The 16,958-nt window shown below is 42.2% G+C and overlaps 1 protein-coding gene across 1 annotated transcript; it reads right to left on the bottom strand.

Annotated features, from left to right (window-relative positions):
• Positions 1-1,030: 1,030 nt before the first annotated feature.
• LOC135552254 (triosephosphate isomerase A) lies at positions 1,031-16,417 on the bottom strand. The gene is made up of 6 exons (XM_064983765.1): positions 16,190-16,417; positions 9,287-9,410; positions 6,332-6,549; positions 5,725-5,810; positions 2,068-2,155; positions 1,031-1,703 (listed from the first exon to the last, which is right to left on the bottom strand). The coding sequence occupies exons 1-6, from the start codon at positions 16,299-16,301 to the stop codon at positions 1,585-1,587; spliced, it is 747 nt and encodes a 248-aa protein (XP_064839837.1). The 5' UTR covers positions 16,302-16,417; the 3' UTR covers positions 1,031-1,584.
• Between the last annotated feature and the right edge of the window lie 541 nt (positions 16,418-16,958).

Raw genomic sequence — 16,958 nt, 5'->3', positions numbered from 1 at the left:
TTTTCTGGTTCTACAACCAATGCACATCTGTGTGTTGTACATGTAGTTCTCAATTTATGGCGCTGGATGCCACAGTATGCTCCCACTATCCCACACACAAACAGTCCCATGTAAATACAGAACAGATGACAAACACTTGCTGTAACACTATTTCATGTTTGGCAAGTGAATTGATTCAACTATTTAGCTAGTGTAAAGTTACTGTATCTTAGCTAACAATTCTAAAATATCAAGAAGGGATATTTCAGGATGTTGGCAATGAAGCCCTTTGAAGGGAGTTTGGGCTGCCTGTGTAAATGCAGCCATTGGAGGTAGTTTCATGAGCCAATGCTAACTAGCATTAGCGCAATGACTGGAAGTCTACAGGAACAGCTAGTGGTTCCCCAAAGACTTCCAGTCATTGCGCTAACCCTAGTAAGCATTTGTGCTACACTAGTTAGCAGCTTCCTTCAATCTGAATGCAGAGACATAAAAATGGTATCCAAGAGTTCACCTCTCTGGGGAAGTATCCCTTTAAATTTGGTTGAATACACTTTCAGGATTACAACTTGCTAGTTACCTTGGAGGTTTCTCTGAGGAAGATATTTAACTTGTTACTCTGATCTTATAAGCAGCACACTGCTGCTAAATGAATATAGGGGAAACACTAAAATCCTGATGGTTTAGAATGGAAAGAAGGGGAGGGTGCTCAACCAGGTGAGTAGAGGTGCAGACAAAACGCAATCATTGTAAAGGTTCTGATGGAGGCCTTTGATGGCTGAAACATCAAGCTTTTACAAATTGTTTAAACAGAAATACATCTTAGTGAGTGATTGTTCCACCTTTTCCTTTTCAATCATTTTGTTTATAAGAAAGGATTATCCAGTGTGCTTTTGGTGGATGGAAGGAGTCATTTCTACTAGAATCATGCAGTAACTGGAGAGACTTCAGTTGGCTCTAATAAATGATGCAATGCCTCAAGGTCGACGACATGACAATTAAAAGCCACAGAAACGGAGGACAGACTCAAAGAAGGGAGAACACAGGCAAGTTCACAGCACGGACTAAACCATTTATTCAAGCAGTCTTCAGCCTTGTGGGTTTGTCTTGACAGTCTTTTGCTGGAAAAAGTTATTGACATGTGCTTCAACCAATAGGAGAGAAAGGGCAGGACTAAACCAAGCGCGTGCATGACTGTGCTTCTAGTGACTAATGCAACTTGTACAGTCACTAGCAATACACTAAGTACTGGTCCCTCTACAGTTGTGAGTGAACACCTATCCAGTGTGGAACATCAAGTGCAGTGCTTATTGATATATCAGAAAAATATATTTTAGAATGCATACTGATATAGCAGTTGTTAGTAACTTGCATCCAAAGGGCCATTCCAATGTAAAAAGTCCCATCCTCAACACATAGAATACCATCTGCATCAACCAATGGAGATTTTTATTGTGGCTAAACTACAGTGTAGTACAAAGTGAGTCAAATAGTCCCTTGTTGACAGACACAAAAACACAGGTAAGACATTGTCACACACAGACTATGGGAAGAGGGACAGTCACAGGACACTACTAGCAGCAGGTTAGGTTGCTCTTGTGCGCTCTAGGCACGCGCGTTGATGATGTCAACAAACTCTGGCTTGAGGGAGGCTCCGCCAACCAGGAAGCCGTCCACGTCGTTTTGGGAGCCCAGCTCTTTGCAGTTGGCCCCTGTAACTGAGCCTGGAGGAGAAGGGAGGGACTTTGGTTAAACAAAATAACTTCACAAGCATGTGTCTGTACATATATTATAAAAAAACAGATGACATTCTTGCATATCAAAGGTTTAGGAACACTAATCAATATCATTCTCAAGATACCAATGTACATACCTACCAAAGTAATGTTATACGTGCTCTAAACTCCATTTGATTGTCAGTGTTAATTGTCCCCATCTCTACTCAGCCTAATACATACTTTACATTTCCATTAGGAACAGTGTTCTCTGGGGATTGTCTCTTTGCTATCAGCAGCCTTGTAGAGAATGGAAAAGACCCTCTGATAAGATAAGGTTCCCAGCGCTGGGTTCAGGGTGTCCCCTACTGACCTCCGTAGATGATGCGGACAGAGTCGGCCACGGCCTCAGATACGTTGGCCCTGACCCACTCCCTCAGTTTCTCATGCACCTCCTGGGCCTGGGGTGAGACGAGAAGTACACACACACACACACAAATTTACAGTGTTTTTGGAAAGTATTCAGACCCCTGGACTGTTTCCACATTTTGTTACGTTACATTCTTATTCTAAAATGTATGAAATGTTTTTCCTCATCAATCTACACACAATACCTCAATGACAAAGCAAAAAAACAGGTATAGAAATGTTTGCACATGTATTAAACATAAAAAACAAATAACCTATTTACATAAGTATTCAGACCCTTTGCTATGAGACTTGAAATTAAGCTCAGGTGCGTCCCGTTTCTATTGATCATCCTTGAGATGTTTCTACAACTTGATTGGAGTCCACCTGCGGTAAATTCAATTGATTGGACATGATTTGGAAAGACACACACCTGTCTATATATGGTCCCACAGTTGACAGTCCATGTCAGAGCAAAAACCAAGCCATCAGGTCGAAGGAATTGTCTGTAGAGCTCCGAGACAGGATTGTGTCGAGGCACCAATCTGGGGAAGGGTACCAAAACATTTCTGTAGCATTGAAGGTCCCCAAGAACACAGTGGCCGTCAACATTCTTAAATGGAAGAAGTTTGGAACCACCAAGACTCTTCCTAGAGCTGGCCGCCCGGCCAAACTGAGCAATCGGGGGAGAAGAGCCTTGGTCACGACCTTTGTCACTCTGACAGAGCTCCAGATTTCCTCTGTGGACAACCATCTCGGCAGCACACCAATCATGCCTTAATGGTAGAGTAGCCAGACGGAAGCCACTCCTCGGTAAAAGGCACATAACAGCCCGCTTAGTTTGCAAAAAGGCACCTAAAGGACTCAGACAATGAGAAACAAGATTCTCTCGTCTGATGAAATCAAGATTCAACTGTCCTGAATGCCAAGCATCACATCTGGAGGAAACCTGGCACCATCCCTACGGTGAAACATGGTGGTGGCAACATCATGCGGTGGAGATGTTTTTCAGCAGCAGGGACTGGGAGACTAGTCAGGATCGAGGGAAAGATGAACGGAGCAACGTACAGAGAGAACTTGCTCCAGAGCACTCAGGAGCTCAGATGGCGGTCAATGTTCACCTTCCAACAGAACAACGACCATAAGTACACAGCCAAGGCAACGCATGAGTGGCTGTGGGACGAGTCTCAATGTCCTTGAGTGGCCCAGCCATAGCCCGGACTTGAACCCAATCGATCATCTCTGGAGAGACCTGAAAATAGCTGTGCAGCAACACTCCCCATCCAACCTGACAGAGCTTGAGAGGATCTGCAGATAAGAGAGAACCTCCCCAAATACAGGTGTGCCAAGCTTGTAGTGTCATACCCAAGAAGACTCGAGGCTGTAAACGCTGCCAAAGGTGCTTCAACAAAGTACTGAGTGAAGTGTGTGAATACTTAGTGCCTTGCGAAAGTATTCGGCCCCCTTGAACTTTGCGACCTTTTGCCACATTTCAGGCTTCAAACAAAGATATAAAACTGTATTTTTTGTGTGGGACACAATCAAGTGGGACACATCAAACAAGTGGGACACAATCATGAAGTGGAACGACATTTATTGGATATTTCAAACTTTTTTAACAAATCAAAAACTGAAAAATTGGGCGTGCAAAATTATTCAGCCCCTTCACTTTCAGTGCAGCAAACTCTCCAGAAGTTCAGTGAGGATCTCTGAATGATCCAATGTTGACCTAAATGATTAATGATGATAAATACAATCCACCTGTGTGTAATCAAGTCTCCGTATAAATGCACCTGCACTGTGATAGTCTCAGAGGTCCGTTAAAAGCGCAGAGAGCATCATGAAGAACAAGGAACACACCAGGCAGGTCCGAGATACTGTTGTGAAGAAGTTTAAAGCCGGATTTGGATACAAAAAGATTTCCCAAGCTTTAAACATCCCAAGGAGCACTGTGCAAGCGATAATATTGAAATGGAAGGAGTATCAGACCACTGCAAATCTACCAAGACCTGGCCGTCCCTCTAAACTCTCAGCTCATACAAGGAGAAGACTGATCAGAGATGCAGCAAAGAGGCCCATGATCACTCTGGATGAACTGCAGAGATCTACAGCTGAGGTGGGAGACTCTGTCCATAGGACAACAATCAGTCGTATATTGCACAGATCTGGCCTTTATGGAAGAGTGGCAAGAAGAAAGCCATTTCTTAAAGATATCCACAAAAAGTGTTGTTTAAAGTTTGCCACAAGCCACCTGGGAGACACACCAAACATGTGGAAGAAGGTGCTCTGGTCAGATGAAACCAAAATTGAACTTTTTGGCAACAATGCAAAATGTTATGTTTGGCGTAAAAGCAACACAGCGCATCACCCTGAACACAACATCCCCACTGTCAAACATGGTGGTGGCAGCATCATGGTTTGGGCCTGCTTTTCTTCAGCAGGGACAGGGAAGATGGTTAAAATTGATGGGAAGATGGATGGAGCCAAATACAGGACCATTCTGGAAGAAAACCTGATGGAGTCTGCAAAAGACCTGAGACTGGGACGGAGATTTGGCTTCCAACAAGACAATGATCCAAAACATAAAGCAAAATCTACAATGGAATGGTTCAAAAATAAACATATCCAGGTGTTAGAATGGCCAAGTCAAAGTCCAGACCTGAATCCAATCGAGAATCTGTGGAAAGAACTGAAAACTGCTGTTCACAAATGCTCTCCATCCAACATCACTGAGCTCGAGCTGTTTTGCAAGGAGGAATGATGTCGATGTGCAAAACTGATAGACATACCCCAAGTGACTTACAGCTGTAATCGCAGCAAAAGGTGGCGCCACAAAGTAATTTTGCATGCCCAATTTTTCAGTTTTTGATTTGTTAAAAAAGTTTGAAATATCCAATAAATGTCGTTCCACTTCATGATTGTGTCCCACTTGTTGTTGATTCTTCACAAAAAAATACAGTTATATCTTTATGTTTGAAGCCTGAAATGTGGCAAAAGGTCGCAAAGTTCAAGGGGGCCGAATACTTTTGCAAGGCACTGTATGTAAATGTGATGAGTTGTGTACATTTTTTTTTTATATAAATGTGCAAACATTTCTAAAAACCTGTTTTCGTTTTGTCATTATGGGGTATTATGTGTAGATTGAGGGAAAAATATTTAAATCAATTTTAGATTTAGTCTAACGTAACAAAATATGGAAAAAGTAAAAGGGGTATGGATATTTTCTGGATGCACTGGATAGTAAATAGGTACATGCACACTTGAACCAGATCTCTCTTGGACCAGGTCTCTTGAAAAATAGATTCTCTGAGACTAGCCTGGATAAATAAAGATTAAAAAGGTCCAATGCAGCCATCTCAATATCAAATCATTCCTTGTTAACAATTAAGTACTTTACTGGGATTGTTTTCAATTAAAAAATAAAATAAAAACATCTTCATAGCAAAGAGCAATTCCTCAAGCAATAATTTTTCTAGGACTGTCTGGGAGTGGTCTGAGTGGGGAGGGCAAAACCAATATGCATCCCCCCACAGAGCGGCTTGTAACTATTAAATAACATAGTAAAGTATGCACAATGTATGTAAATCAGTCAATATTGTTAAGAAACGGTGATGAGTCGTACCTGCTCGGGTGAGGCCGTCTTGCCGGTACCGATGGCCCACACAGGCTCGTAAGCCAGCACCACTTTGCTCCAGTCCTTCACGTTGTCTACAACACAACAGCTTATTATCAAGATAATGGATGGCACTGTATGTAGATAATGGTAAGGTAAGATAATGATAAGGCAAGGTAGGTAAACCTATTTTTAGGTCTCAGGCAAGGGTTCCATTCATGCAACACCACCGTTTAAGTGAACTACTGCCAACCCCTTTGACTACCTCCTGAATAACAGGTACAAAATTCCCCCAAATTTACCCTTTGAGACTAACATTTATTTTCCACTTAAACCGAAATTGGAAGGTTTTGGTAAAAAAAATTGGAAGGTGTGCAACAGTGCTATGCGGAGCTGGCTAACTGAATCTAGAGTGGGTAGAAGAGATACAATTGAGCTTTCATGGACATTAAAAATTTAAAAAATCCCACAGAATGATTCAGTGGAGAAAACAATGGGTATGTGCTGTACATCATGTGCTCGTGTGGTGTATCACAAGAAAGATTACGGTGTTAGTCACAGGACTAACACAGTCCTGTGACGCACATCAGACCCAGGGTTTGAGCCCAGCTGTTACCTGCGATGGCCTGGGTCTGGGCGTACACCACCTCCTCTGTGGTTCCAGCCTCCCTCTCCTCCAGCTTCTCTCCGATGCAGGCGATCACCCCCAGGTCACTCTCCAGGGCATGGGCCACCTTCTGACCAATCAGCTCGTCGCTCTCCCCGAACACATGACGCCTCTCCGAGTGGCCCAGAATCACCCACTCCACGCCACAGTCCTTTATCATCGCAGGGCTGAGGAAGTGAGAGAGGGAGACTCAATACATCCACTAATAGTAGATTTAATTGAAAATAGCGCAAAATACATTTTTGGTATCTCATATTTTTCTGGCAATTCTCACAAACGTCATTGGGAGGAAGGATGTTTGAAATGCTTTATTACATTTGTATCAAACCATTTGTATTTTTTTTTAAATCATGATGAAAGTGGCCATTTTTGATTCTGAAATTACATTTTCACATTCATTTATTCAATGTGAGAATTGTCAACTACCCGTTTTGATTGCGTTCATTTTAAAAGGTATTGTTTGGAACAATACACTCTACAGGTACATCCCATTTCCAGTGCGGGCTCTCTGCTAAGTCTGAAGGTATGATCAATGTTATGTGCACCATCAACACAGTGAATGGGAAAATGGATTCAAAAAGGTAACTCCCTCTGCTGGTGACTTGCTGAATGTGCAATCCTAAAGGAAGGCTGTGAAACGAGTTTCACTAGCACCAGGCGTAGCCAGCCCAAAATAAAAAGTAGTGAGCCAGGCCTTCCCGGGCAAAACGACCTATATTTTGGTGGCCTCTGGTACACTCTAATGCCTCGATTCCATCTGAAAAACACAGCAAAATTGAATACATTATCAAATGTACCATCCAGATTGGAAACAGTTGTGGCATTGTGTGTAGAAGGACATGACTTTACCATTTCAATTACAGGAAAAGTATGAATTCAGTGTATTTGTAGTTATTTTGGATATTGTCTAGGCCTATATGATCAGGACTATTTTCTAAGTGAAAGCACATTAAACATTTAAAGCTGCAATATGTCACTTTTTTGGCAACGAGACCAAATTCACATAGAAATGTGAGTTATAGATCTGTCATTTGCATTGAAAGCAAGTCTAAGAAGCGGTAGATGTGTTCTAAGTGCGCCATTTCCATGCTTCCCGTTCGTAAGTTTTTGTTTTTGCGTCTTTAACTTGCGGTTTTGTACACCAGCTTCAAACTGAAAATAAATATATTTTCCATAACCCAAAATATTGTAACTTCGGTTTAGATGGTACAATGATTCTCTGCATAATGAGAGCTTGTTTTTGTCACAAACTGAAATTAGGCAAACTATTAGGATTCTAGCAGCCAGGAAATGCCAGATCGATTTCTACATATTGCACCTTTAACCCATCTTCTCTTGAGATTGTCTTATTGACAGTTTTAATGCAAAATATGAATAGCCACAATGTCTGTTCTTCAAATTATGAATAACAACCTAGTGTATGAACAAAATAATGTACATAGCCAAGCAACAAGGACAAAGTCACTTGAGCAGACTTTTGGGTAAATTCAACCAATTTCACTCAGTGTGCACAGCACCCCAGGCACTGTTGCTGCACACCAGGTGGGTATATGGGACCCTACGTAGTTCCTGGCATAGAAATAAGAAACCAATCTTATTTCTATGGTTCTTTGTGTGATTAGCTACCACTTATGAAACAAACGGCAGAAATACTTTGTTATGAAATCATAACTCGCACATGTGCTCATACTTTACTTTTTCAGTTCGCACACATCTATTTTTAATAGTGTGAGTATAATGGTCGCACTGTAGAGCCCTCAAATTCACTAAACAGGTTGCAGGCAAACCATTTCATGCGGATTAATTACCTGACGCATGGGGAAAAAGTCACGACCGGGCAGATGGAAACATGAAATGCCGTTACAATTTTAGAAATGCCAACAGACATGGTGGGATCTTGTTTCTGTCAAATAAAATGAGCGAGAAATAGAGGTGGATATGCCTTTTTGCGCAAATATTGATGTAATAACCATCATGTCGAAGTAAACTTAGAGTCAAGAGCTCCTCCCACTAGGACTCAGAAAAAGAAAAAAAAACGTTTATTAGGCTACAGATGAAATAAGTTGTGATCAACTTCACAGCGTGGTGAAAGTGAACGGTGATGAGCACGATGCTCCTTACCAATAAATATCCAGGGTCTTATTCTGGTGACATGATGATCCATGCTTGGCTGTCATTTGACAAATAAAAATGATCTCGCTCATATCCATAATTAAAATGTCATCATGTAGAGTAGCCTACCCTCACTGTATCTGCCAGCTGTTGGCGAGAGAGCACATAGCAAGACCAGAGTGGGCACACTCGCTACATAACGCAAGATCTGTTGTGACGAAACCATCGGTAGAGTTGAAAATGCCACGGAAACCCATTTAACTGGTATTTTTCCCATTCGGTACATGGGAATTTAACGGCAAAATGTTTATGTGCACTACGTGTTCACGCACAGCCTTTTATCCGCAACAAGTCTGTTTGATGGAGACGCATTTCTAGTGGAAAAAGTAGCTGGGTGAAAATGAGTAATATTAATATGAAAATATGTATTTTTGAATCTAGACATACTCCATATGTTTAAAACTATAAGGAGTATAATAACGCCAAGATGTTGTCTGTATCATGTACGGTCCACAGAACATAGGATCTTACAGGACGCATGGTTAGGTCGAAATAGGCCAATTTCATTATGATATTTTTTTTATATACAAATGTAAAAAACATGTTCAACATCCTTCTTCCCAATGAAGTTCCTTTTACAGGAACAACCAGGAACAATCAACTCTGAAAAATTAAAAATAAATAAATAAAAAAGAATTCGCCCAATAAGGAGGATTTCTTTAACAAGTTTTCTGTCACAGATTCTGTCTCAAAGTGGAAGACGTGTCGTCATACACAAGTGTGGAGCCTTACCTGATCTCGCCAGTGAAAGCCCCCTTGGCGACTTTGTAGCAGTTCTGTGCGGCCACACCGATCCTGGCATCTAGGTTCGAGCGAGCAAAGTCGAGGTAGACGGTGGGAGCGCCACACACCACCTCTGTGTGAGTGTATAAGAGGGAGACAAAGGTGGGGGTGAGGAGACGAGAGGGAGACAGTAGGAGGAGTTAGGAGAACATCAGAAGAAATCAAATCAAATTGCATGTGTCACATCTAGGGTTGCAAAGGGTCGGAAACTCTCCGGTATATTTCTGGAATATTTCCATGGGAAGTTAAGCCCGGGTATTTTGCTGAAATTCATAAAAGAAGCTTGCCTATAACAGTGAACCTTTTTTATGGGATACACTTAACGCAATTCTAGGTCTTGTGGTATATTTTGGTTAAACAATCCCCAATTCAATGGAATTGCAACCCTCTGCAGGCACAGTGCCCTCTTCCATCACATGTACAGCTGATTCTCAAAATCTTGCACACTAATGAGATGCTATTGAGCCAACACTACTACACTTCTCTGAGCCAAGGACAACATGCTTTCTGGTAAGTTTTGATTACAATACTGGGTGGGGTGAATATACACTGCTCAAAAAAATAAAGGGAACACGTAAACAACACAATGTAACTCCAAGTCAATCACACTTCTGTGAAGTCAAACCGTCCACTTAGGAAGCAACACTGATTGACAATAAATGTCACATGCTGTTGTGCAAAATGGAATAGACAACAGGTGGAAATTATAGGCAATTAGCAAGACACCCTCAATAAAGGAGTGGTTCTGCAGGTGATAACCACAGACCACTTCTCAGTTCCTATGCTTCCTGGCTGATGGTTTGGTCACTTTTGAATGCTGGCAGTGCTTTCACTCTAGTGGTAGCATGAGACTGAGTCTACAACCCACACAAGTGGCTCAGGTAGTGCAGCTCATCCAGGATGGCACATCAATGCGAGCTGTGGCAAGAAGGTTTGCTGTGTCTGTCAGCGTAGTGTCCAGAGCATGGAGGCGCTACCAGGAGACAGGCCAGTACATCAGGAGACGTGGAGGAGGCCGTAGGAGGGCAACAACCCAGCAGCAGGACCGCTACCTCCGCCTTTGTGCAAGGAGGAGCAGAAGGAGCACTGCCAGAGCCCTGCAAAATGACCTCCAGCAGGCCACAAATGTGCATGTGTCAAATGTGCTCAAACGGTCAGAAACAGACTCCATGAGGATGGTATGAGGGCCCGACGTCCATAGGTGGGGGTTGTGCTTACAGCCCAACACCGTGCAGGACGTTTGGCATTTGCCAGAGAACACCAAGATTGGCAAATTCGTCACTGGCGCCCTGTGCTCTTCACAGATGAAAGCAGATTCACACTGAGTACATGTGACAGACGTGACAGTCTGGAGACGCCGTGGAGAACGTTCGGCTGCCTGCAACATCCTCCAGCATGACCGGTTTGGCGGCGGGTCAGTCATGGTCTGGGGTGGCATTTCTTTGGGGGGGCCGCACAGCCCTCCATGTGCTCGCCAGAGGTAGCCTGACTGCCATTAGGTACCGAGATGAGATCCTCAGACCACTTGTGAGACCATATGCTGGTGCGGTTGGCCCTGGGTTCCTCCTAATGCAAGACAATGCTAGACCTCATGTGGCTGGAGTGTGTCAGCAGTTCCTGCAAGAGGAAGGCATTGATGCTATGGACTGGCCCGCCCGTTCCCCAGACCTGAATCCAATTGAGCACATCTGGGACATCATGTCTCGCTCCATCCACCAACGCCACGTTGCACCACAGACTGTCCAGGAGTTGTAGGATGCTTTAGTCCAGGTCTGGGAGGAGATCCCTCAGGAGACCATCCGCCACCTCATCAGGAGCATGCCCAGGCGTTGTAGGGAGGTTATACAGGCACGTGGAGGCCACACACACTACTGAGCCTCATTTTGACTTGTTTTAAGGACATTACATCGAAGTTGGATCAGTCTGTAGTGTGGTTTTCCACTTAAATTTTGAGAGTGACTCCAAATCCAGATCTGTGGGTTGATAAATGTCATTTCCATTGATCATTTGTGTGATTTGTAAAGAAAAAAGTATTTAACAATAATATTTAATTCATTCAGATCTAGGATGTGTTATTTTAGTGTTCCCTTTATTTTAAAATATTTATCTTACAAAGGACTTGTTTAATCTAACTGCTTAACTATTTATCTGTACACAGAATTGTGTAAATGTTTAAACTTGTTTTTCTAATGTTTACAGGAAAATTCCACAGGCACTATCTGATGTGTGGAAACATTTCACTGCAGCCAATGTAGAAGAAAAAGTTGTGTACATTTGCAAATACTGTGCCAAATCATATGTGAAGAATGCAACAAAGATGCAGAATCATCTGGCCAAGTGCATAAAGATCCTTCAGCGCTCACAACAAGTAACCTCAGACAAAAGTCCCTCTACTTCTATTCGAGGTGAAAATTATTAATCAGACGCCTTATCGATAGCAACAGCTCATGGTCCTCCTGAAATCAGAAGTTTTTTTTGACTCAATGGAGGAATGTAGTCAGATAAATACTAATGAATGTCTTGCTCAAGCTGTATATGCAACTGGTTGACCTCTGATACTCACAGGCAATGTGTATTGGAAGAGATTTCTTAATGTTCTTCGCCCAGCATACACCCCTCCAATCAGACATGCTTTATATACTCATTTGCTGGATGCAGAGTTCAAGTGAAGATCAAGCAAATCATTGAGAAAGCAGACGATTGCAAAAACTGCAGTTCTGAAATGCATCAAAAAGCGTGAAGACTTCTGCCTGAAGTCCATACACGCCGCAGCGTACATGTTGGACCCCAAGAATGCTGGCAAGAGTATCCTGTCTGGTGCATGGATAAACAAGACCTATGGTGTCATCACTACCGTGTCTCACCACTTTGGCCTGGAAGAGGGCAAGTTTCTTGGCAGTCTGGCGAAGTACACTTCCAACCAAGGTCTTTGGGATAGAGATGCAATATGGCAGTCGTGCCAACACATCTCATCAGCCACCTGGTGGAAGGGACTTTGTGAATCTTAGGCTCTTTCTCCTGTTGCCTCCATCATCCTCCAAATCCCACCAATATCAGCCACCTCAGAGTGCAACTGGTCCTTGTTTGGGAACACACACACACACACACACCAAAGCATGCAACAGGCTGACCAATACATGGGTTGAAAAATTGATGAAAAAGAAAGTGACAGTGAAGATGAGGACTTAGAGTCTGATGTTCAAGAGGTAGACATTGAGGAGGTCCAGGGAGAAGACATGGAAGCCTGAGAGGAAGATAGTCTAGAAACTAAAGCTTTGGTTATCATTTTACAGATGCATGTTGAAAACGTTTTTGGGAGATGCGTTGGATCATTGGGGATCATTCAATATTCCCTTTCTTTTGTTGTTCAGTGAAATCATCCCATGTGAAGAGTCAGCTAATTTAATTAAAGTTCAATTCGTAACTAAATTGTTATTTATATTGGAAGGATTTAAACATTTACAATTATGTCTACTTAAGGTAAAAGGTTTATGTTTGTCTCTTTATGATATGGTAAATATATCCAACGCAAAATAAATCTACATTTAAAATGGTATTAATTTGCATTTATTCCCATAGAAAGTTTCCACCTCTGAATATTCCCCAAATGTGCAACCCTAGTGATGTCAAAGTATTTGCATAAAGTTCAGCTTTCCCCAACTTTGGTCCAACCCAGTTCACGTCCCTTGCCCATGTTCCCGTCGCCCAAACAGTCCTCCGCCCACTTCGCTTGGAAATGAAGGGCTTTCCATAGTTTCATCGCCCACATAGTCATCAGTTGAGAGGCACTGTAAAAGCCAATTTATGCTTTCCCCGGAAATGCAATCTGTAGGTTGCGTACAGAGGGTGTGACGCAATCGCAGAGCCTCCGGAGGCCAAACGGAGCTCCGTACCGCATCGTTGTACGCCTCCCAAATGTTTTGACGATGCGGAGGGCACCTTATAGCTTCGCATTGACATGACTGGTTGACGGTAGGTGGGGGCAGGAGGTCCTGTATAAACACAAACTCACTTAGACAACTTCTTTCACAACAGCTCTGCAAAGCTCTCTGCCCTTAACCTTGTTCTGAACACCTCCAAAACAAAGGTCATGTGGTTTGGTAAGAAGAATGCCCCTCTCTCCCCGCAGGTGTTATTACCACCTCTGAGGGTTTAGAGCTTGAGGTAGTCACCTCATACAAGTACCTGGGAGTATGGCTACACGGTGCACTGTCCTTCTCTCAGCACATATCAAATCTGCAGCCTAAAGTTCAATCTAGACTAGGTTTCTTCTACCGTAATCGCTTCTCTTTAACCCCAGCTGCAAAACTAACCCTGATTCAGATGACCATCCTACCCATGCTAGATTATGGAGACGTAATTTATAGATCGGCAGGTAAGGGCGCTCTTGAGCGGCTAGATGTTCTTTACCATTTGGCCATCAGATTTGCCACCAATGCTCCTTATAGGACACATCACTGCACTCTATATGCTTCTGTAAACTGGTCATCTCTGTATAGCCGTCACAAGACCAACTGGTTATTGCTTATTTATAAAACCCTCTTAGGCCTCACTCCCCCCCTTATCTGAGATATCTACCGCAGCCCCCATCCTCCACATAGACAAGCAACCCCGGGATGTGGGTGCTTCTGTTCTGCCAGTCACATTCTGTTAAAAGGTCCCCAAAGCACCCACATCCCAGGGTTGCTTGTCTATTCAGTTCGATGCAGCTAGTGGCCGGAACAAGATGCAACAAACACTCAAACGGACCTGTTTTATCTCAATCTCTTCATTCAAAGACCCAATCATGGACACTCTTACTGACAGTTGTGGCTGCTTTGCATGATGTACTGTTGTCTCTACCTTCTTGCCCTTTGTCTGTGCCCAACAATGTCGGTTTTGTGCTGCAACCATGTTGAGCTGCTACCATGTTGTCATGTTGTGCTGCTACCATGCTGTGTTGTCATGTGTTTCTGCCATGCTGTGTTGCGGTCTAATGTCTCTCTTTATGTAGTGTTGCATTATCTCTTGTCGTGATGCGTTTTAAATATTAAATATAGGACAAAAAAAAAGATGCCTTTTGGTAGGCTGTCATTGCAAATAATAATTTGTTCTTAACTGACCTGCCTAGTTAAATTATTATTATTATTTTAAAGAAGTATGAAAGCCCTGGCTTCTGCAGAGGCTGTATATTCTGTACGGCCACTTCTGTACGGGTGATGATTTAACAAAAGTGCATTTGCAAAAAAAGCACAATCATTGCACAAATGTACCTAACCATAAACATCAATGCACAGAAGTATGTTTTTTTTAAAAACCTAGATATTTAGTTATGAAATTCATGTTAGCGGGCAATATTAACTAAGGAAATTGTGTCTCTTCTCTTGCATTCAGTGCAAGCAGAGTCAGATTATATGCGACCATTTCTTCCTAACAAAGACCGCAATTAATTTGCCAGATTTTTACATAATTATGACATAACATTGAAGGTTGTGCAATGTAACAGCAATATTTAGACTTAGGGTTGCCACCCGTTCGATAAGATACGGAACGGTTCCGTATTTCACTGAAAGAATAAACGTTTTGTTTTCGAAATTATAGTTTCCGGATTTGACCATATTAATGACCTAAGGCTAGTGTGTTTATTATATTATAATTAAGTATATGATTTGATATGTGATAGCAGTCTGAGCAGTGATAGGCAGTAGCAGCAGGCTCGTAAGCATTCATTCAAACAGCACTTTACTGCGTTTGCCAGCAGCGTTTAGCAATGCTTGAAGCACAGCGCTGTTTATGACTTCAAGCCTATCAACTCCTGAGATTAGGCTGGCAATACTAAAGTGCCTATAAGAACATCCAATAGTCAAGGTATATGAAATACAAATGGTATAGACAGAAATAGTCGACGCGTCATAATTCTTATAATAACTACAACCTAAAACTTCTTAACTGGGAATATTGAACCACCAGCTTTCATATGCAAGGAACTTAAACGTCATCTTTTTTACATGCCACATATTGCACTTTTACTTTCTTCAATACTGTTTTTGTATTATTTAAACCAAATTGAACATGTTTCCTTATTTATTTGAGACTAAATAGATTTGATTTATGGATTATATTAAGTTGTTTGTTTTTTTAAGTGTTCCTTGAGTATCGGTGTAATTGTCATTATTACACACACATACATACATACATACATACATACATACATACATACATATATATATATATATATAAAAACAGTCAGATTAATTGGTAGCGGCTTTTTTTGGTCCTCAATAAACCAGTATCAGTATTAAAATCATAATCGGTCAACCTCTAGATTTTAGTCTTCATGTCCAACAATGACATTAAAAAAATAAATTACATCTGAAAACATGGGGACCCATGAAAAACCACCCGCGGGCCAAATTCGGCCCACCAGTTGGGGAACCCTGGCCTATCCCATAAACACTGGCCAAGCATAAGGTTTCCTTGCAAGTCACAGATGATTAGGACTGTGGTAAAATTGACTCAGGACCAGTGTTCAGCCAGTCACTCTCAAGTCAAAAGGCATTGCAGACAAGCAGGCTTATTGGGAATTCAAAGCCCAAGTGTCATCGATGCACTCAGATATGATAAACTATGCTCAGGCCAATGAGCACAGCTTGCGCTAGGCCAACAACCCTGCACGGATGGAGCGGTCAAAAGATACATGTCACGAAACTACAATGTTATGGTGTCGTTTGACGCATAGTGTTAAAAAAACATTTCACATTTACTCTTTACATGCAAGTATTGGATATTGGTATCAGTCAGAATGAACTGTAAACAACGTATTAGGGTTAATTCTAGACAAGATACTTTGAGACAAAAAAACCCATTGTATACCGGTTTCATCGTGGAGGCTTGCGGTGTTCAGGGTCGTTATGAGGTCGCCCAGGCTTTTCTTGTCACCGTTCATCTTCCAGTTTCCTCCTACGAAAAATGTTCTGGACGACATGATGGCTGGGCGGTAGATGATACTAGAAAAACGACGACACGGGCCTAGGAGGTGATGCTTTTGATACGAACAGCGGGCAAACAGAAGCTGTCTTTTTCTTCTTCTTTGGGATTGGTTTGCGGATCGCATCCAATTTAAAGGTGCATACACCGCCACCTACTGTACCAAAGTGTGAGGCCAGTCAAATTAATTTAATTATTCCTGTCCCTAAAAGGAAAAACTTGCACCAACAACTAACCCTACACCTAAATAACACTATTTCATAAAAATACAAATCACCTCTTCTGCAATAAAATACTTACATGTAAACAGGTAGCCTATTTAACTGCAGCTACCACCTACACTAAAACCCACCACCCCCATACTTTTACATCTGCTTCTGCACCATGACAACGGCCTGGGAGGATGGGAAACTACCCCTCAACACACCCTGTAACTCTTCTGATGTCAAATCTCATATACTGCAGCTGCCACCACAACATCTTTTCTCTGTGATTGCTATGAACACTAAGAAGCCAACTTTACTGAAGCATAACTCACTCGTTACCCTGTCCCTCACATATACTACTCAATAGGATCCCTCACCCTTGACCCATCCTGCTCTACTTTCTTCACTGCATCAGCATTCAACATCCTCTGCACTACTCTGACTCTGGC

Source organism: Oncorhynchus masou, chromosome 13 (genome assembly GCF_036934945.1).
Source record: "Oncorhynchus masou masou isolate Uvic2021 chromosome 13, UVic_Omas_1.1, whole genome shotgun sequence".
In the NCBI taxonomy this organism is placed as follows: Eukaryota; Metazoa; Chordata; class Actinopteri; order Salmoniformes; family Salmonidae; genus Oncorhynchus; species Oncorhynchus masou.
The sequence above is the reverse complement of the archived record's forward strand: the minus strand, read 5'-3'. Positions and strand labels throughout refer to the sequence as shown.

Bases quoted from the DNA above. Each gene is read 5' to 3' on its own strand.
- LOC135552254 (XM_064983765.1), bottom strand. From the start codon at position 16,301: ATGTCGTCCAGAACATTTTTCGTAGGAGGAAACTGGAAGATGAACGGT. The intron at 5,811-6,331 runs GTAACAGCTGGG...GTTGTGTTGTAG, and splicing joins CCAGACCCAGGCCATCGCAG to ACAACGTGAAGGACTGGAGC. The intron at 2,156-5,724 runs GTACGACTCATC...GTCTCACCCCAG, and splicing joins AGACGGCCTCACCCGAGCAG to GCCCAGGAGGTGCATGAGAA.